This window comes from Argopecten irradians, chromosome 12 (assembly GCF_041381155.1).
Source record: "Argopecten irradians isolate NY chromosome 12, Ai_NY, whole genome shotgun sequence".
NCBI classification, from domain to species: Eukaryota; Metazoa; Mollusca; class Bivalvia; order Pectinida; family Pectinidae; genus Argopecten; species Argopecten irradians.
Window position 1 is genome coordinate 24,864,970 of NC_091145.1, and position 22,803 is coordinate 24,887,772.

The 22,803-nt window shown below is 40.0% G+C and overlaps 1 protein-coding gene across 2 annotated transcripts; it reads left to right on the plus strand.

Annotated features, from left to right (window-relative positions):
* The first annotated feature begins 107 nt into the window (after positions 1-107).
* On the plus strand, positions 108-19,135 carry LOC138336432 (mitochondrial substrate carrier family protein ucpB-like). 2 transcript variants are annotated; one of them, XM_069285935.1, is made up of 6 exons: positions 108-364; positions 3,076-3,235; positions 7,967-8,106; positions 10,151-10,353; positions 11,015-11,180; positions 15,121-19,135. In XM_069285935.1, the coding sequence occupies exons 2-6, from the start codon at positions 3,108-3,110 to the stop codon at positions 15,291-15,293; spliced, it is 810 nt and encodes a 269-aa protein (XP_069142036.1). In that variant the 5' UTR covers positions 108-364; positions 3,076-3,107; the 3' UTR covers positions 15,294-19,135. The 2 variants fall into 2 exon arrangements, with proteins under 2 accessions (XP_069142036.1, XP_069142034.1); XM_069285933.1 differs by having other exon boundaries at positions 110-360.
* Positions 19,136-22,803: the final 3,668 nt, after the last annotated feature.

The window sequence follows — 22,803 nt, forward strand, 5'->3', positions numbered from 1 at the left end:
AATTCATTGCTGGACGTGCACAGTTCTGGACAAAAGGCGCGAATATGTTTCCTATCCATTCGATTAATCAATGTGCACATTCGTGGTTACCATCAGGATAAAATCTCCAAAACTGACTAGTTGATCGACCGGAACATTGCTATATATATAAAGCTGTACATGTATATATATATATGTGTGTGTCTGTGTGTGTATCTCTACGCATGGGTAGACACAACCCCACACGTTTACATGTATACATTGTACACTGATCAGCCTTCAAGAAGCCTTAACAGCATGACATGACAATGGCGAAAATAGAAAACGAGCAGATATGGCGGTTCGCCCTGGCCGGTATTTCCAACATGAGTGCCGCTACAAGTAGGTACATTTCAACAAATTCTATGGTTTCTTCACACACACCACCACCACACACTCTCGCACTCCTTGCACATATATACACTGTACGTGTGCATGCATAGTCCAGATGGTGTATATGCTTGACCTTATAACATGTATGGTATTATGATCGATATAAAAGTAGATTCAGCGATATCATTATAGTAATCTCATTGACTGTTGTACTGTTCAGGTACTATCAGTTACTGTTCAGGTATTTGCGGATTGCTTATAGACATAAAAACAATATAAGCCTTTTGAAAGCCATTTATGTACATGTGCATTTGTTTATGACTGGTGCCGAGGGAGCTGACCATGGCATAGGTATTTTACTAGTCTGTTAGTACATATGGCAATAGATTAAAACAGACGAGTAGGCCTATAATACTAATAGACCGTGGCTGATAAGTCCCTGTTGTAGATCAATGGTCACCCCGACCCAATCAGACTTTGCTGATAATGACATGACCTACATTGACCATTATCACCTCTTCATGACCAGTAGTCAATAGACAACATGGTCTCACTCTGTCAAACAAATCTATCCTTTTGCCAACGTATACAGACTGACGCCGTTAATGTTCTGGCGATACACATGTGAATCAAATAGTTTCAAGGACATTTACGTCCTTGTAATTTTATAGCATACCTTCTTCTCCGATTACCAGCCATTGTATTTTATTTCATTAGGAATCAGGCGGATTATGTTTGTATAAACTGGCTGAAATACGACACATTTTAAAAATAGAGTTTACTTTCTTAACGCTGAGGCCAACATTTATTACATTCAGAAATGATAATATTGATATTCTAGAGATCAGAAATGATAATATTAATATTCTAGAGATAAGTGACCATACATTTCATATAGCTATGTTTACCAGTTACCTCGACTTAAGTTACCTCGAAAAAATGACAGATTTGAGACAGTAATGCAAATTGCCCGCCGTTATATGTGTTATTATTGGTAGAAAATTTTGACATTAGTTATTCTTAGACAGACAAACATGAATGATACTGTGTAAACATAATTACAACCAAGAAGTTTATGTTAAAACATACATGCAGAAATCTTTTTCTATTAACAGATACAATGTAGGTATATTGGATACGTGAGCTTTAAAAGCCACGGCCGTCCAGATTTGTTCATTTGTTCATGAATACTTGCCGGTATCAGAAATTTAAATACTCTGCCAGTATACATATTCTATGTGTTACGAAAATGTCTTCTTCATCTTAATTTTGTTATGATATATCCTTATTTATGTCTTTGTATATCTGGGTGTTTTTGATTCAGTGACTGATATGCCACCGTTTCATCACAACGGCAAAAATATTGGCTGAATATTTCGTAAAGAAATAGAAGACGAAACTTGTAAACATGATTTTATTTGCTATAAGTTTACTTCACATAGCCATATGAAAAGCCATATAGCTGTCTAATATGGTTCAAATACACTATATGTCTATGCATTTGTGTTTTGAATATATTATATGATTTTATAATTATATGATTTGGTCTTATCAATATATGGTATCAGTTTATCAATATTCGATTTGATTTGACCAATTTGATCATTTGCTTCTACCATTATTATATCAAGTTCCCCCAATTGAGAGGGGAACTTATTGTGTTTGCTCAGTTCCTTCTTCTTGTTCTTATTCTTCTCCCTTTTCCGCGCGACTTGGTCAGACCTTTTCTCGAAAACAATAAGTTGGATCGCCATGAAATTTTGCAAGGTCATTTCTGGTGACCTGCAGATGTGTCGATCAGTTATATTTTTTTCGACCAACATCCAAGATGGCCGTCACAGCCTTTCATTGTTCAAAATTGAACTGCTTATAGATATTTAACTACTGGTCCGAATTGACTGGATTCGGTTTCAATATGTAGTTTCAATCAGATTATAAAATTTTAAAGTGAAAAATACCATAATTATGAGTAAAAAAAAAAAAAAAAAAATGTGACTGTTTCAAAATTTCTAAAACCAGTAAAACCGACTTTTCACTGATCAGCAAGGATCCGTTTTAGGTCTATGTTCATATTTGTTGTATTTCAAAGTTATATATCATATTGTTACCAGTGACATAAAACTATTTTGAGGTCAATTTTTTGGGCAACTTTTGCAGACCAGGATCAAAGATGGCCGCCAAGGCATGTCATTGGTCAAAATTGAACAAAAGGAACATGGTTGAGCATACAAATGTTGAGAACACAAATCTAATACAATTATAGATAAATTAAACTGTGCCTAATATATTAAACGTCATCATTCAAGGATTGTCACTCTTGTCAAATTAGACTCTATGGAGATTGGAGGAACTTAATGTGACGGCATCCGTCGCAATTAAATCTTGTTTTCATTTGTCATGGTATTATTTTCTTTTATCATTATATTTATCGATTTCACCATTAATTGATTTGGTGACATATATATTTGATTTACATCTATTTTTTTTTTATTTGTTGTTATCAATATAATATTTTCATTTTAACGTTATATCATTTGATTTCATCTTTTTATTTTATTTGATTTCATTAGATATTTGATTTGATGACATATATATATGATTTACATCAACCATTGTTTTATTTGGTGTTATCATTATATTATTTTCAACTTAAAATGAAATTAAATCAAAGATGAAATAAAAAAAAAATACAACGATAAATGTAAATGGCGTTCCATATTACAGTTACAAACCCAGTGGATGTCATCAAGATACGAATGCAGCTTGAAAATGAGTTGGCATCACAGAAAGGAATCGAGGTGCTCAAGAACCGGTACTACGATGGTTTCATAAAGGGCGGAGTGAGGATTGTCAAAGATGAAGGGATCCGGGGTCTGTATAAGGGGTGAGTATTACCGTCAAGGATGAAGGGATCCGGGGCCTGTATAAGGGGTGAGTATTACCGTCAAGGATGAAGGGATCCGGGGCCTGTATAAGGGGTAAGAGTTACCGTCAAGGATGAAGGGATCCGGGGGTCTGTATAAGGGGTGGGTGTTACCGTCAATGACGAGGGTATCTGGGGTCTGTATAAGGGGTGAGTGTTACCGTCAATGACGAGGGTATCCGGGGTCTATATAAGGGGTGAGTGTTACTGTCAATGACGAGGGTATCCGGGGTCTATATAAGGGGTGAGTGTTACCGTCAAGGACGAGGGTATCCGGGGTCTGTATAAGGGATGAGAGTTACCGTCATGGATGAAGGGATCCGGGGGTCTGTATAAGGGGTGAGTATTACCGTCAAGGACGAGGGTATCCGGGGCCTGTATAAGGGGTGAGTATTACCGTCAAGGACGAGGGTATCCGGGGTCTGTATAAGGGGTGAGTGTTACCGTCAATGACGAGGGTATTCCGGGGCCTGTATAAGGGGTGAGTGTTACCGTCAAGGACGAGGGTATTCGGGGCCTGTATAAGGGGTGAGTGTTACCGTCAAGGATGAAGGGATCCGGGGCCTGTATAAGGGTTGGGTGTTACCGTCAATGACGAGGGTATCCGGGGTCTGTATAAGTGGTGAGTATTACCGTCAAGGACGAGGGTATCCGTGGCCTGTATAAGGGATGGATGTTACCGTCAATGACGAGGGTATCCGGGGCCTGTATAAGGGGTGGGTGATACCGTCAAGGACGAGGGTATCCGGGGCCTGTATAAGGGGTGGGTGTTACCGTCAATGACGAGGGTATCCGGGGCCAGTATAAGGGGTGAGTGTTACCGTCAAGGACGAGGGTATCCGGGGTCTATATAAGGGGTGAGTGTTACCGTCGAGGACAAGGGTATCCGGGGTCTATATAAGGGGTGAGTATTACCGTCGAGGACAAGGGTATCCGGGGTCTGTATAAGGGTTGAGTCTTACTGTCAAGGACGAGGGTATCCGGGGCCTGTATAAGGGGTGAGTATTACCGTAAAGGACGAGGGTATACGGGGTATGTATAAGGGTTTAGTGTTAATGTCAAGAACGAGGGTATCCGGGGCCTATATAAGGGGTGAGTATTACCGTCGAGGACAAGGGTATCCGGGGTATGTATAAGGGTTGAGTCTTACTGTCAAGGACGAGGGTATCCGGGGCCTGTATAAGGGGTGAGTATTACCGTCAAGGACGAGGGTATCCGGGGTCAATATAAGGGGTGATTATTACCGTCAAGGACGAGGGTATCCGGGGTCTATATAAGGGGTTAGTATTACCGTCAAGGACGAGGGTATCCAGGGCCTGTATAAGGGGTGAGTATTACCGTCAAGGATGAGGGTATCCGGGGCCTGTATAAGGGGTGAGTATTACCGTCAAGGACGAGGGTATCCGGGGCCTGTATAAGGGGTGAGTGTTACCGTCAAGGACGAGGGTATCCGGGGTCTGTATAAGGGGTGAGTATTACCGTCAAGGACGAGGGTATCCGGGGTCTGTATAAGGGGTGGGTGTTACCGTCAATGACGAGGGTATCCGGGGTATGTATAAGGGTTGAGTGTTACTGTCAAGGACGAGGGTATCCGGGGCCTGTATAAGGGGTGAGTATTACCGTCAAGGACGAGGGTATCCGGGGTCTGTATAAGGGGTGAGTGTTACCGTCAATGACGAGGGTATCCGGGGTCTGTATAAGGGGTGAGTATTACCGTCAAGGACGAGGGTATCCGGGGCCTGTATAAGGGATGGGTGTAACCGTCAATAAGGGGTGGGTATTACCGTCAAGAATGAGGGTATCCGGGGCCTGTATAAGGGGTGAGTGTTACCGTCAAGGACGAGGGTATCCGGGGCCTGTATAAGGGGTGAGTGTTACCGTCAAGGACGAGGGTATCCGGGGTCTGTGTAAGGGATGAGTATTACCGTCAAGGACGAGGGTATCTGGGGTCTGTATAAGGGGTGGGTGTTACCGTCAAGGACGAGGGTATCCGGGGTATGTATAAGGGTTGAGTGTTACTGTCAAGGACGAGGGTATCCGGGGCCTGTATAAGGGTAGAGTATTACCGTCAAGGACGAGGGTATCCGGGGCCTGTATAAGGGGTGAGTATAAACGTTAATGACGAGGGTATCCGGGGTCTGTATAAGGGGTGAGTGTTACCGTCAAGGACGAGGGTATCCGGGGTCTGTATAAGGGATGAGTATTGCCGTCAAGGACGAGGGTATCCGGGGCCTGTATAAGGGGTGAGTGTTACCGTCAAGGACGAGGGTATCCGGGGTATGTATAAGGGGTGAGTGTTACCGTCAAGGACGAGGGTATCCGGGGCCTGTATAAGGGGTGAGTGTTACCGTCAAGGACGAGGGTATCCGGGGTCTGTATAAGGGGTGAGTGTTACCGTCAAGGACGAGGGTATCCGGGGTCTGTATAAGGGGTGAGTATTACCGTCAAGGACGAGGGTATCCGGGGCCTGTATAAGGGGTGAGTGTTACCGTCAAGGACGAGGGTATCCGGGGCCTGTATAAGGGGTGAGTATTACCGTCAAGGACGAGGGTATCCGGGGCCTGTATAAGGGGTGGGTGTTACCGTCAATGACGAGGGTATCCGGGGTCTGTATAAGGATTGAGTGTTACTGTCAAGGACGAGGGTATCCGGGGTCTGTATAAGGGGTGAGTATTACCGTCAAGGACGAGGGTATCCGGGGTCTATATAAGGGGTGGGAGTGTTACCGTCAAGACGAGGGTATCCGGGGTCTATATAAGGGGTGAGTGTTACCGTCAGGACAAGGGTATCCAAGGGTGAGTTTCCGTCAAGGACGAGGGCGGGGCCTGTATAAGGGGTGAGTGTTACCGTCAAGGACGAGGGTATCCGGGGCCTGTATAAGGGGTGAGTATTACCGTCAAGGACGAGGGTATCCGGGGTCTATGTATAAGGGTTTAGTGTTACTGTCAAGGACGAGGGTATCCGGGGCCTGTATAAGGGGTGAGTATTACCGTCAAGGACGAGGGTATCCGGGGTCTGTATAAGGGGTGAGTGTTACCGTCAAGGACGAGGGTATCCGGGGCCTGTATAAGGGGTGAGTGTTACCGTCAAGGACGAGGGTATCCGGGGCCTGTATAAGGGGTGAGTGTTACCGTCAAGGACGAGGGTATCCGGGGTCTGTATAAGGGGTGAGTATTACCGTCAAGGACGAGGGTATCCGGGGCCTGTATAAGGGGTGAGTATTACCGTCAAGGACGAGGGTATCCGGGGCCTGTATAAGGGGTGAGTGTTACCGTCAAGGACGAGGGTATCCGGGGCCTGTATAAGGGGTGGGTGTTACCGTCAAGGACGAGGGTATCCGGGGCCTGTATAAGGGGTGAGTATTACCGTCAAGGACGAGGGTATCCGGGGCCTGTATAAGGGGTGAGTGTTACCGTCAAGGACGAGGGTATCCGGGGCCTGTATAAGGGGTGAGTGTTACCGTCAAGGACGAGGGTATCCGGGGGTCTGTATAAGGGGTGAGTGTTACCGTCAAGGACGAGGGTATCCGGGGCCTGTATAAGGGGTGAGTGTTACCGTCAAGGACGAGGGTATCCGGGCCTGTATATAAGGGGTGAGTATTACCGTCAAGGACGAGGGTATCCGGGGCCTGTATAAGGGGTGAGTATTACCGTCAAGGACGAGGGTATCCGGGGCCTGTATAAGGGGTGAGTATTACCGTCAAGGACGAGGGTATCCGGGGCCTGTATAAGGGGTGAGTGTTACCGTCAAGGACGAGGGTATCCGGGGTCTGTATAAGGGGTGGGTGTAACCGTCAATGACGAGGGTATCCGGGGTCTGTATAAGGATTGAGTGTAACCGTCAATGACGAGGGTATCCGGGGTCTATATAAGGGGTGAGTGTTACCGTCATGGACGAGGGTATCCGTGGGTATCCGGGGTCTATATAAGGGGTGAGTGTTACCGTCATGGACGAGGGTATCCGGGGTCTATATAAGGGGTGAGTGTTACCGTCGAGGACAAGGGTATCCGGGGTATGTATAAGGGTTGAGTGTTACTGTCAAGGACGAGGGTATCCGGGGCCTGTATAAGGGGTGAGTATTACCGTCAAGGACGAGGGTATCCGGGGTCTGTATAAGGGTTGAGTGTTACTGTCAAGGACGAGGGTATCCGGGGCCTGTATAAGGGGTGAGTGTTACCGTCAAGGACGAGGGTATCCGGGGTCTGTATAAGGGGTGAGTATTACCGTCAAGGACGAGGGTATCCGGGGCCTGTATAAGGGGTGAGTGTTACCGTCATGGACGAGGGTATCCGGGGTCTGTATAAGGGGTGAGTGTTACCGTCAAGGACGAGGGTATCCGGGGTCTGTGTAAGGGATGAGTATTACCGTCAAGGACGACGGTATCCGGGGCCTGTATAAGTGGTGATATCATGTGTTACCGTCAAGGACGAATGCGAAGGGATCAGTCGTCAGGGACGATAGGTTCAAGGGACACACTCTGTGTAAAGGGCAAGTACTATTTTTAAGGGCATGGGATTTGAGTTAACTTGCTGAAACAACTTAAATATTATAGTGCCATTTCGCTGAAACAATTTTAATAATATCTTCCAGAAAGAACTCAAATCGTTCTTTATACTTTGTGAATTCTATTCATCAAAATTGTTCATTGAATGTACTAACAAAAGCCTCCAAAGATTACCTGCTGTGTTGTAGAGTGGTGCCGTCCCTGATGAGAGAAGGTAGTTACAGTACTATCCGTATGGGAGCCTATGAGCCTGTCAAAGTCCTGTTCGGGGCTACCGACCCAGCTCATACACCTCTGTGGAAAAAGATATGTGCTGGCGCTGTCACCGGTAGGTCATCTTCACATGTCAAGGCAACCTAATCCATTACATTCCTGATCATCGATGTATGTCGGTACCGCACGTATAGAAGCTTCTACCTACGGATGGTCTACGCAGATCTAATTTCAATTAGATTGGGTAGAGATATATGTAATAAAGCATGTTTGCACTTGATTGAAATTTTAATTACCATCGACTCTCGTACTCCCAGCATCCACAAAATTGTCCTGCTCATTTTGAAATAAATACATGGGTTACCTTTATATATAACATCTATAAGATAATTAATCGATTCACTTCTATCGCAAACTATCAATATTTACAAATTGTAAGTAAACATTCTCTAAAAGTGGTTTATATCATCATTAACATGTCAGATCTCACCATAATGTGTACAGATATATGACACAGTCCTGCTATTTATGGTCACCATCTTAATGATCACATTACTGGGAATATTCATATACATCCGATGGATCAGTGGTATTGTAACTTTTCACCTACCCAAATCGTACACATGATGCCGTTTCGTGGAACGCAATGTTACACCTGTCATTGTTTCAGGGACAATAGCGGTGCAATCAGCCAACTGTTGTAATATATTGAATCAAAACAAAAGTGTTGTACTTTAACTTTTGTCGTTCTTTTGGAGAATGATAACTTTTTGTTGTTACTTTGGAGAATGATAACTTTTTGTCATTACTTTGGAGAATGATAACTTTTTGTTGTTACTTTGGAGAATGATAACTTTTTGTTGTTACTTTGGAGAATGATAACTTTTTGTTGTTACTTTGGAGAATGATAACTTTTTGTTGTTACTTTGGAGAATGATAACTTTTTGTTGTTACTTTGGAGAATGATAACTTTTTGTTGTTACTTTGGAGAATGATAACTTTTTGTCGTTACTTTGGAGAATGATAACTTTTTGTTGTTACTTTGGAGAATGATAACTTTTTGTTGTTACTTTGGAGAATGATAACTTTTTGTTGTTACTTTGGAGAATGATAACTTTTTGTTGTTACTTTGGAGAATGATAACTTTTTGTTGTTACTTTGGAGAAGATAACTTTTTGGTTACTTTGGAAGGATAACTTTTTGTCGTTACTTTGGAGAATGATAACTTTTTGTTGTTACTTTGGAGAATGATAACTTTTTGTTGTTACTTTGGAGAATGATAACTTTTTGTTGTTACTTTGGAGAATGATAACTTTTTGTTGTTACTTTGGAGAATGATAACTTTTTGTTGTTACTTTGGAGAATGATAACTTTTTGTTGTTACTTTGGAGAATGATAACTTTTTGTTGTTACTTTGGAGAATGATAACTTTTTGTTGTTACTTTGGAGAATGATAACTTTTTGTCGTTACTTTGGAGAATGATAACTTTTTGTCATTACTTTGGAGAATGATAACTTTTTGTTGTTACTTTGGAGAATGATAACTTTTTGTCGTTACTTTGGAGAAGCATAACTTTTTGCCGCTACTTTGGAGAAGTGGAGAAGCATAACTTTTTGCCGCTACTTTGGAGAAGGATAACTTTTTGTCGTTTTTATGAAGAACGACAATGTTCCCATACACCTTTTGCGATCCTTTCAGGAATATTAAATGATGAATCTTGCATACGCTATTCTGTTATGCGCTATGCATGCAATCGCGGGTTTCCGACGATGTTTTTGCACATCATTTCGTCTTATGTTGTTTGAAAGCATATTTGTACCTTTTACGTACACTACCATTCGTTTCGTGGAACAATGACTACGCATGTGTGTTGTCGTTCATAATAAAATGAAATAAAACATACTTATGCACATTCCATTATTATTGATTATTGTTTCTAGAAATAACATTATATACATGTACATGTATTTATCTTTCAACTGACATTTTAACATTAAGAATTCATCTTAAACTGTTATTGTTTTGGTATTGATGAATAAACTTATTTACATTTCATACTTGTTAATCTGATACTTGAAGCTGCTTTTCTGATCTATCGTATAAAAGAAAACGAAATAAATAGATTTATATCAATAATAATGACCATGATGTTTTACAGGAGCGATAGGGAGTTCTATAGCAGTACCGACAGATTTAGTTAAAGTGCGGATGCAGGGATGTACTAAGTTGGTAGGAGAAGTACCCAGATACCGCAGTACGTTCTCAGCCTTCGCAGAAATCGTGCGGGAGAATGGCGTACGTGGTTTATACGTGGGAGTGGGGCCGACTGTCAAAAGAGCCGCTATACTCACAGCTACACAGGTAATGAACCAATAAGATTTGGTCGACACTTTTCTCGGCGATTAATTATCGCGATTTCTTTTTACCCGAGAAATTAAACGACACGACATTATAAGTTGGTTTATAGTATATTAACTTCAACTAATTCAACTGGTAGTGTTAAAGAAAACTACTATTGAAAGATAAAAGACGTGCAAGTTAATTAACATTTTTGATTTGATAATTGAAAAATGTTCAATATTACTCCAAAATTACCTGCTTGTATCCTCTGTACATTGACTGCGATATTCTGTTTCCATTTCCTTCGTATGACCATACTTAGACACTTTCATCCTTTGTAAATATCAGCGATATTCTGTTTCCACCAGATTATGACCACACTTTGACACTTGCATCCTTTGTAAATATCAGCGATATTCTGTTTCCACCAGATTATGTCCAAACTTTGACACTTGTATCCTTTGTAAATATCAGCGATATTCTGTTTCCACCAGATTATGTCCAAACTTTGACACTTGTATCCTTTGTAAATATCAGCGATATTCTGTTTCCACCAGATTATGACCACACTTTGACACTTGCATCCTTTGTAAATATCAGCGAAATTCTGTTTCCACAGATTATGTCCAAACTTTGACACTTGTATCCTTTGTAAATATCAGCGATATTCTGTTTCCACCAGATTCCTACCTATGATCACACCAAACACACCATCCTGAACGCTGGGTTGATGTCAGAGGGCGCTCCGCTGCACGTGACGTCGTCCATGGTGGCGGGCTTTATGACAGCGTTAACTACGTCACCAGTAGATGTGGTGAAGACGCGCGTAATGAACCAACAACAAAATAGTGAGTACAGCCCTACTTTACTTCGTCCACCTGACACGATAGTATGGTAAATAAAGAGCAAGAGGGCGAGGTTAGGACCTGACACGATAGTATGGTAAATAAAGAGCAAGAGGGCGAGGTTAGGACCTGACACGATAGTATGGTAAATAAAGGGCAAGAGGGCGAGGTTAGGACCTGATACGATAGTATGGTAAATAATGGGCAAGAGGGCGAGGTTAGGACCTGACACGATAGTATGGTAAATAAAGAGCAAGAGGGCGAGGTTAGGACCTGACACGATAGTATGGTAAATAAAGGGCAAGAGGGCGAGGTTAGGACCTGATACGATAGTATGGTAAATAATGGGCAAGAGGGCGAGGTTAGGACCTGATACGATAGTATGGTAAATAATGGGCAAGAGGGCGAGGTTAGGACCTGATACGATAGTATGGTAAATAAAGAGCAAGAGGGCGAGGTTAGGACCTGATACGATAGTATGGTAAATAATGGGCAAGAGGGCGAGGTTAGGACCTGATACGATAGTATGGTAAATAAAGAGCAAGAGGGCGAGGTTAGGACCTGATACGATAGTATGGTAAATAAAGAGCAACAGGGCGAGGTTAGGACCTGACACGATAGTAATGGTAAATAAAGGGCAAGAGGGCGAGGTTAGGACCTGATACGATAGTATGGTAAATAAAGGGCAAGAGGACGAGGTTAGGACCTGATACGATAGTATGGTAAATAATGGGCAAGAGGGCGAGGTTAGGACCTGATACGATAGTATGGTAAATAATGGGCAAGAGGACGAGGTTAGGACCTGATACGATAGTATGGTAAATAAAGGGCAAGAGGGCGAGGTTAGGACCTGATACGATAGTATGGTAAATAAAGAGCAAGAGGGCGAGGTTAGGACCTGATACGATAGTATGGTAAATAAAGAGCAAGAGGACGAGGTTAGGACCTGACACGATAGTATGGTAAATAATGGGCAAGAGGGCGAGGTTAGGACCTGATACGATAGTATGGTAAATAAAGAGCAAGAGGACGAGGTTAGGACCTGACACGATAGTAATGGTAAATAAAGAGCAAGAGGGCGAGGTTAGGACCTGACACGATAGTATGGTAAATAATGGGCAAGAGGGCGAGGTTAGGACCTGATACGATAGTATGGTAAATAATGGGCAAAAGGGCGAGGTTAGGACCTGATACGATAGTATGGTAAATAATGGGCAAGAGGACGAGGTTAGGACCTGATACGATAGTATGGTAAATAAAGGGCAAGAGGACGAGGTTAGGACCTGATACGATAGTATGGTAAATAAAGGGCAAAGAGCAGGGCGAGGTTAGGACCTGATACGATAGTATGGTAAATAAAGGGCAAGAGGGCGAGGTTAGGACCTGATACGATAGAATGGTAAATAAAGGGCAAGAGGGCGAGGTTAGGACCTGATACGATAGTATGGTAAATAAAGGGCAAGAGGGCGAGGTTAGGACCTGATACGATAATATGGTAAATAAAGGGCAAGAGGACGAGGTTAGGACCTGATACGATAGTATGGTAAATAAAGGGCAAGAGGACGAGGTTAGGACCTGATACGATAATATGGTAAATAAAGGGCAAGAGGACGAGGTTAGGACCTGATACGATAGTATGGTAAATAAAGAGCAAGAGGGCGAGGTTAGGACCTGATACGATAGTATGGTAAATAATGGGCAAGAGGACGAGGTTAGGACCTGATACGATAGTATGGTAAATAATGGGCAAGAGGGCGAGGTTAGGACCTGATACGATAGTATGGTAAATAAAGGGCAAGAGGACGAGGTTAGGACCTGATACGATAGTATGGTAAATAAAGAGCAAGAGGGCGAGGTTAGGACCTGATACGATAGTATGGTAAATAAAGAGCAAGAGGACGAGGTTAGGACCTGATACGATAGTATGGTAAATAATGGGCAAGAGGGCGAGGTTAGGACCTGATACGATAGTATGGTAAATAAAGGGCAAGAGGGCGAGGTTAGGACCTGATACGATAGTATGGTAAATAAAGAGCAAGAGGACGAGGTTAGGACCTGATACGATAGTATGGTAAATAAAGAGCAAGAGGGCGAGGTTAGGACCTGATACGATAGTATGGTAAATAATGGGCAAGAGGGCGAGGTTAGGACCTGATACGATAGTATGGTAAATAAAGAGCAAGAGGACGAGGTTAGGACCTGATACGATAGTATGGTAAATAAAGAGCAAGAGGGCGAGGTTAGGACCTGACACGATAGTATGGTAAATAAAGAGCAAGAGGGCGAGGTTAGGACCTGACACGATAGTATGGTAAATAAAGGGCAAGAGGGCGAGGTTAGGACCTGACACGATAGTATGGTAAATAAAGGGCAAGAGGACGAGGTTAGGACCTGATACGATAGTATGGTAAATAAAGGGCAAGAGGGCGAGGTTAGGACCTGATACGATAGTATGGTAAATAATGGGCAAGAGGGCGAGGTTAGGACCTGATACGATAGTATGGTAAATAAAGGGCAAGAGGGCGAGGTTAGGACCTGATACGATAGTATGGTAAATAAAGAGCAAGAGGGCGAGGTTAGGACCTGATACGATAGTATGGTAAATAATGGGCAAGAGGGCGAGGTTAGGACCTGATACGATAGTATGGTAAATAATGGGCAAGAGGGCGAGGTTAGGACCTGATACGATAGTATGGTAAATAATGGGCAAGAGGGCGAGGTTAGGACCTGATACGATAGTATGGTAAATAATGGGCAAGAGGGCGAGGTTAGGACCTGATACGATAGTATGGTAAATAATGGGCAAGAGGACGAGGTTAGGACCTGATACGATAGTATGGTAAATAAAGGGCAAGAGGACGAGGTTAGGACCTGATACGATAGTATGGTAAATAATGGGCAAGAGGGCGAGGTTAGGACCTGATACGATAGTATGGTAAATAATGGGCAAGAGGACGAGGTTAGGACCTGATACGATAGTATGGTAAATAAAGGGCAAGAGGACGAGGTTAGGACCTGATACGATAGTATGGTAAATAAAGAGCAAGAGGACGAGGTTAGGACCTGACACGATAGTATGGTAAATAAAGAGCAAGAGGGCGAGGTTAGGACCTGACACGATAGTATGGTAAATAATGGGCAAGAGGGCGAGGTTAGGACCTGATACGATAGTATGGTAAATAATGGGCAAGAGGGCGAGGTTAGGACCTGATACGATAGTATGGTAAATAATGGGCAAGAGGGCGAGGTTAGGACCTGATACGATAGTATGGTAAATAATGGGCAAGAGGGCGAGGTTAGGACCTGATACGATAGTATGGTAAATAATGGGCAAGAGGGCGAGGTTAGGACCTGATACGATAGTATGGTAAATAATGGGCAAGAGGGCGAGGTTAGGACCTGATACGATAGTATGGTAAATAAAGGGCAAGAGGGCGAGGTTAGGACCTGATACGATAGTATGGTAAATAATGGGCAAGAGGGCGAGGTTAGGGCGACAATGTATGATTAGGATATATACTGTTTTTGTGTAAAAGATTTTTTTTTCAAAATGAAAGAAGAATATTTAATTACATCATAAGTCATTTAATGTAAGCAGTTTGTTATTGTCTCAATCTGAATCGTTTGTTTTCCTCTTCAGTTATCGGTGAGGTGTCTGCAGCAGTAGATGTAGTGGAAATTTTTCCATTTGGAAACTTTAAATTTTGTAAAGAAATATCAGTAATTTCTAATGAATTAGGTCAAGAAATGAGATCGACGTTTTTAGGTGCGCTTATTATCAACAAACTGTTGTGCATGTTTACTTTTACTTGTATGAAAATTGTTTTTGTACATGTTTACTTTCACCTGTATGAAAATCGTTGTTGTACATGTTTACTTTCACCTGTATGAAAATCGTTATTTTTTAACTTCATAGTTTTATGACCCACTTCTACTTTTACAGATAAGGTATACACGTCAGCTTTTGACTGTTTCTTTAAGACCCTACGTTCTGAGGGACCATTAGGCCTATACAAAGGCTTCATACCAAACTGGATGAGGATCGGACCACATACAACCATCGCCTTCTTCATCTTTGAACAACTCCGCAGAATCGTTGGTATAGACCCTATATGAAAAGAATAAATTAGCATAATGTATTATCTATGGAATTGGTATGAAAGTTAACTGTCATAATGACAGCTGTGTATTTTATGTTTATTAAATCTGAATTCAGGGATATTTTTAGAACGTCAACGAATTAAATACTGGATATAGCGACACTTGTTCCGATAGAAGCTCATGTAGAACCAAGTCATTTTGTTATTGCAGAATATTTGTATAGGGATATTAATCAAAATGGCACATTTATGATCTTAAGTTCATGTTATTTTATACTGCATAGAACAAAATCAATCTAATCAAAACTAGGTCTTATGTCGCTCGTAGCAGCGGACGGTACGGACAGCGACATTGAAGATCTAATTTTACTTAGATTGAAAACAAAAAACTCGTGGTGTAAAAGTTTTAGTGGTTGGCGTTGAACCATGAACATAAAATAACGACATATTTGGTTTATTTTGTTGTTAGAATCGTTATCCCATATACCAACCACAAGAGAAGCTCATGTATTAACCAGTTCTTTTTAGTGCATTATACATGTATATGTATATAGACTATTTATCGAAATGACAGATTTATTACCTTAGATTTGAATTATTTCATACTGTATAAAATGAAATGTTTGGTGTGAAGAAATGTTTTCGTGGTTGTTATGGTAACACAACATAAAACAGCGATTTGTTTTGTGCTTTATTACAATCGTTATCCCATATACCAACCACGAATATATCTACCAACGAGATAGATGGAAAGCTCGAATCCACGGGAGAAAGTACCTATGATCACTGTATGTTATGTAGTAGTATCATACACATAGTTAGGGCACGAAGCATTATTTATAAGATGTCTTTATTGTGTTGTATGAGTGTCACATCTTTTGTCATGTTTGGATATTGAAATTAAACAAAGGTACCGTAGTCGACCGAATAAGCGCACAGGGCGCTTAGAATTGAATCAAGTTAAGGTGAGCATATTTGGACAAGTCTTTCATAAAGTTAATGTACAACGTAAGCACCAATCTGGCTAGCTTGCCCTGTGTACCAATTTGAAAAAAGAAATCAAATAAAGAATCCGATACGAGTTTTCATAGTTCCATTCTGCATTTAATTCGAGGTAAGTCAAAATTAGGGGAGGAGTGTTTATAGGAATGGGGCGCTAATTCGGTCGAATATGGTACAGTTCAGTTATGCACATTATGATACATTAAAGTTACTTCCCTTGAATGGGAGTAAGCACTATATCGAAATAAACTACGTGATGCAAGAAGGAATATAAGTGAGCTGTAAATCATGTTTGATTGGAAAGTCCGATTGATCGATTGTCGTCATTTTAGGGAGATATTGAAAATAGTTATTTGTTAAGATGCTAGATAAAGATATATTTGATTGGTGTAATGTAAGAATATGATTGAACCTGATAAGCATATCCTCTTTCAAGAGAGACTTTTAGTTTGTTTAATAGTCTTAATGTGATAGATACTAAGTAAAGGGAAAAAATGAATATAAGTAACATACAAGTGTATTAAACAATTGGTAACTGTTGCAAAAAGAGACGAAAAAATCCTGGTTGCTGTAATGGAAGTGCAAAATACAAGAGGGTAGTGCCACATTTAAATTTTGAAGTGCAAATGAGATGAGTCTTGGGAGATAGTGTGAGAGATTGTTAATAAGATTTTATGTAGATTTTAAATTCCTTTACAGGGGTTGGTTTGGGATGTGTTATTTACCTTTCTTTGTTATTTTTCATACAAAATACTTCATAATACTTTGATATTTTAATATACAGTTATAATTGCAACGGGTATTTTTTCTTACATCACATATCAAATGGATTTTTTTTAAACATAATACGGTATGGTATCACCAGTTAGCGTGATATAACCATATTACCAGTAGCAAGACATATTGGTCCGCTAATTAAGATGTGACTTGAAGAGATTTTTAACTATAGTGTGGCCATACGATTAATTTTGATACGAAATTCACAGTAAGAAGGCTGGACAGAAAATATAGATCCTAAACAATTTCTTCAGACGTAAAGTACCGTTGATGTAAATATTATGGGGTATACACTGTCATTATCGACAGACAAACAAACAATATTTTTGTTTTGTTTTAAAGATTTTGTTTTCTTTGTGTTGGAGTACGCCCCATTTTCTTCGGAGACTCATATAGCTGAACAATGGCTACTGAAAATGAACAAATATTTCGATATTTATTTCTTGCTATTATGGCATGGTAACTATTTTGTAGTTTTTAAACCTACTCCACCTACCTCGGTTAAATATTTCGTTATGCCTTATACTCGTCAACTGTTTATGCCATTCCAAAACAACAGATGTTCTGCCTTTTCCCCGTTTTACAATTAAAGTTGTATGTGCCGTAATTTTCACATTGCCGAATCCAGAAGAGCATTTCATGATTGTCAACACCAACGGTTGCCAACAGTTAGATAATTACAATATTAAGTACCTCTAAAGTGTCGGAAAAAGAGTTCCCACTGTCAAACTATGAAGTCAAATTCTGATCGACAATTTCATTTAATTTTACAGTGTTATTAATAATAAAAAAGTGACTTCTACAGATCTTCATCTAAACATATACAGCAATAGAGAAGCAACAATGTAAAATTATGTTTAATAACTGATGTTTATAAAGCATCATGTGTCTTTGAATGATTTTCATAGCATCAAACTTTTCATCAAACTTTATGGTTTTCAATAGACTACTGAAGACAAAATGATATGTCAAAATGTTCGCCCAGTTATGGCACATACAACTGTAAAAGGGGGATTTATTTGTGTATAAGTCGGCTGGGAATACGTGTTCACGAATGAAATATTTTAAACGAATTTACTTTGGATGCTTTTGGTACATAAGACCAACCATTTACATGATACCTTTATGTTTTTAATTAATCTTCTGTTATGTACATATATGTATACATATTTTAACATATTCGATACGATGTGATTGTTGCCATATATGTTGAACTTAAATTTACATTGTATAAGGATTTTAAGGTTGTTATACAAAGTAATTTTGTATGTGTCCTTTTATTCGGATTTAAAGTTAACCAAGGCGTTTTGATACAGCGAACAATTTTCGATAAATAAATCGTTGAACACAAACTTTTATTTCTATTATTTCATTATGTGTATATCTGTTTTAAAATTTGAATTCCTAAATCTGTTTTTAACTACAAAACAAACACTTTATGTATGGATTTTAAACATTATTGTAATATGAATATAATTTTTGATTCTGGCCTCTGACTTCAATGTTTTTATACGAACTAACTTGATAAGTAAGTGTATATTTTAAGTTACCTCTATCACACTAATTGTGGTAGTTAGCATTACCTTATACAATGTAGCCGGTCGTTTTCGGGATTTCGTGTCACATTTGTGTGGTAGCGAAAAATTCATCCGCAAAACAATAAGTAATTATATATAAATTGTATTTACTCGTATAACCATATCGATAATGTTCAGTCTGATAAAATCTTAATTTTCCCGTTTTTTAAAAGTCTTAATAACGGAAGTTTTAATTAGCGACCATGACCGGCTATATCGTAATATTTGCATTTACTAGCGCGCATTATGAAGATTGTCTGCAAAGCTGTGGCATCTATATAGACCATAGATGCCTAGAAGATAGTTTAATGCTTAATTCAAATGTATACGGAATAAAATTAAAGTATTTTAAAACAGATACACTGGACATTTTGTGTATCGATTTTCCCACTATGTTTATAACCAGAGATAATTAAGCATTATTTTTATACCGTTTAAGGCTTCACAAGTTGACTTAACTGTTACATGAATAAAAACTGCTATGCGACTTGATTTCAAATAATTCATGTGTGTATTAAGTTTATGTTGTGTTATAACTCATTTAAGCCACCCTCCTTCGTGATAATTTTCGCTAGTTTCGGTTTAGTTCAAACCAATTCTCAGTTAAAATATAGGTCATCTTTAAAAGACAAAGCAATCGATAAAAAACATTTCGAAAAGATGAATATTGTTATTTTGCAATTTTAGAAGTCAATTAAACGTTATAAACCGAAATTTGATAAGTAAAAAATGTTTATGGAACAGTTTGGAAGGTGCCATCCTCCGTGTAACATGGGTTACTATCACTGACGTTATATCCATCCTGGCCAATGTCACAGCAAAATTCAATGCTCTGTGTGCGGAAAACAATGTGGCAAGTAGTTTGGCCCTTTGATGTACACAATATGTAAAAGTAATCGACATACGGTATACCAGATGACCAAAGCCAGATGACCGGAGTTCAGCGTTGCTTTCTATAAATCTCCAAAGAAGTCTGCAGGCATGTAGTTTGTATGAATTTTTCTTCTGAGTTGCTATCAGTTTTACTAAGACATAGTCCGGGGGTGGATAGATAACGACAGTGATAGTAATCTCTGGAATATAGAGGATGGGAAGGTGCGAACAACCCTTTAATTAATGAATATATTCGTTATAATACGCTATAATTAATAATTTAGTATCTAAAGTACATTATTGATTGTGTGAATTATAAGCCATTTGAATATTCTACCCAATTACATTGACATTATCTATTGGTAGTGTACCATAGTATTCTTTAAAAACATTTATTTGTGTTTTAGGTCACCTTAGGTCATGGTGACCTATAACCATAGTACTTTGTCCGTCGTCGTCCGTCGTGCGTCGTGCGACGTCCGTTAACATTTCCTTGCGTACGCGTAACTTGAGTAAATATTCACCCAGCTTATTGAAACTTTATATGTAGACTAACATTGGTAGGATCTCGGACGACAACGGTAATTTACGGAGTTATTGCCATCTGCACTTGTAATTACTATTGGACCTTTTGAACGCGAAAACTTAAGTAAATATGAACTGAACTTAATGAAATCAGATTGATTCGACGAAAATTTAGAAGAGTTATTGCCATTTGCACTATTAATTATTATTTGATCTTGGGAATACAATAACTTGAATTAATATTTAGTCTAAAATTAGAAAGATCTCTGACAAGTTCGAAAATCGACCTGATCAGATCGTAACTTACGAAGTTTTTGCCCTTTTCAATTATAATTATTGAATCTTGTTAACATGACGACTTAAGTAAATATGCACCGAGGTTAATGTAACTTTGTATGTAGACTAACATTGAAAAGATCTCGGATGAGATTGAAAATTAGCTTTATTCGATTTTAACTTATGGAGCTATTGCAATTATAATTATTGAATCTTGTGACAATGATAACTTGAGTAAATATGATCGGAGCTTAATGGAATTTTGCATATAGTCTAACATTGGAAATATTTCGAAGAAGTTTGAAAATCAGCTTGATTCGACTCTAAATTATGACGGAGTTATTGCCCTTTGCAATAATAATTATTGAACCCTGTGAACATGGTAATGTGAGTAAATATGCACAAAGCTTAATGAAACTTTATATGCAGACCTATTAGGTCTATGTTCCTATTTTGTGAACAAAAGTAATCAGTTGGCTAGTAAATTACACAACTAAGTTGTATCAAATATCAGGTACCGTATTAAGACCCATACGCCTCTTTTTACATTTTCTTCTCTGATGATGACAGTACCGAAGAAATCCTCCTCAAATTTCACATTTAGGCTTCCATTGAGGTTTAGTTAAACGCATTTCTCTCTTATACTTTGAGTTTTATGATAAGTTTGGTATATAAAGATGTTCCCTTTTGCCAGATGTCTTTATTTCCCTTAAATATTTGTTTCCATTGCATCCCGTCATTGTCAAGTTATCAAAATTTGAAAGCTGATTGTCTGATTCAATTGGAGCGGATAACATGTTAACGAGGCCGAGATGTTTCGATTGCACTTAACGTGAAGAAACATTACCGCCAAGTATTTTTCATTGGCTTATCAGTCCATAACTTTAAATGATGTCACCGTTTATGAAGTCGCATTGGATTGGCAGCGTTATGATTTCTAAGAGAATAGAGTCCATTATTAGATTGTAATTACAAGTAAACGGATTAACTTGAATGTATATTTGTTATGGAGATAAAACACAAAAAACTTAGCGTACCCTAAATAAACCGAGGAGATATGAGAGTAAACTCTTGTACAATATCGGAATAACATAGAAATACATTTAAGTAACATTAATTATTTACAGTTCGCAATGCCATTGATTTCATCTCATAACCTAAACATAATTAATAGTGAATTCCAAGATAATATATGATTATGTCCATCGTTCCTTTATAGCTCACCTGGCCCGAAGGGCCGGTGAGCTTATGTCATGGCGCGGCGTCCGTCGTCCGTCGTCCGTCCGTCGTCCGTCGTCCGTCGTCCGTCGTCCGTCTGTCCGTCAACATTTCCTTTAAATCGCTACTAGTCATAGAGTTCTGCATGGATTTTAACCAAATTTGGCCAGAAACACCCTTGGGGGGAGGGGAACAGAACTTGTTTAAATTTTTGCTCTGACCCCCCGGGGACAGGAGGGGCGGGGCCCAATAGGGGAAATTGAGGTAAATCCTATAAATCGCTACTTGTCCTAGAGTTCTGCATGGATTGAAACCAAATTTGGCCAGACACATCCTTGGGGGAAGTGGAATAGAACTTGTATAAATTTTGGCTCTGACCCCACAGGGACAGGAGGGGCGGGGCCCAATAGGGGAAATTGAGGTAAATCCTATAAATCGCTACTTGTCCTAGTGTTCTGCATGGATTGTTACCAAATTTGGCCAGAAACATCCTTGGGGGAAGGGGAACAGAACTTGTATAAATTTTGGCTCTGACCCCTCGGGGACAGGAGGGGCGGGGCCCAATAAGGGAAATTTAGATAAATCCTATAAATCGCTACTTGTCCTAGAGTTCTGCATGGATTGTAACCAAATTTGGCCAGAAACATCATTGGGGGAAGGGAATCAGAACTTGTATAAATTTTGGCTCTGACCCCCCGAGGACAGGAGGGGCGGGGCCCAATAGGGGAAATTAAGGTAAATCCTATAAATCGCTACTTGTCCTAGAGTTCAGCATGGATTGAAACCAAATTTGGCCAGAAACATCCTTGGGGGAAGGGGAATAGAACTTGTATAAATTTTGGCTCTAAACCCCCAGGGACAGGAGGGGCGAGGCCCAATAGGGGAAATAGAGGTAAATCCTATAAATCACTACTTGTCCTAGTGTTCTGCATGGATTGTAACCAAATTTGGCCAGAAACATCCTTGGGGGAAGGGGAACAGAACTTGTATAAATTTTGGCTCTGACCCCCCGGGGACAGGAGGGGCGGGGCCCAATAGGGGAAATTAAGGTAAATCCTATAAATCGCTACTTGTCCTAGAGTTCAGCATGGATTGAAACCAAATTTGGCCAGAAACATCCTTGGGGGAAGGGGAATAGAACTTGTATAAATTTTGGCTCTGAACCCCCAGGGACAGGAGGGGCGAGGCCCAATAGGGGAAATAGAGGTAAATCCTATAAATCACTACTTGTCCTAGTGTTCTGCATGGATTGTAACCAAATTTGGCCAGAAACATCCT

What these genes read in the sequence shown, in the direction of transcription:
- LOC138336432 (XM_069285933.1), top strand. Translation starts at nt 282, where the DNA reads ATGACAATGGCGAAAATAGAAAACGAGCAGATATGGCGGTTCGCCCTG. An exon ending in ATCCGGGGTCTGTATAAGGG is followed by an intron (nt 3,236 to 7,966) that starts GTGAGTATTACC and finishes GCTGTGTTGTAG; the next exon opens with AGTGGTGCCGTCCCTGATGA. An exon ending in CTATACTCACAGCTACACAG is followed by an intron (nt 10,354 to 11,014) that starts GTAATGAACCAA and finishes TGTTTCCACCAG; the next exon opens with ATTCCTACCTATGATCACAC.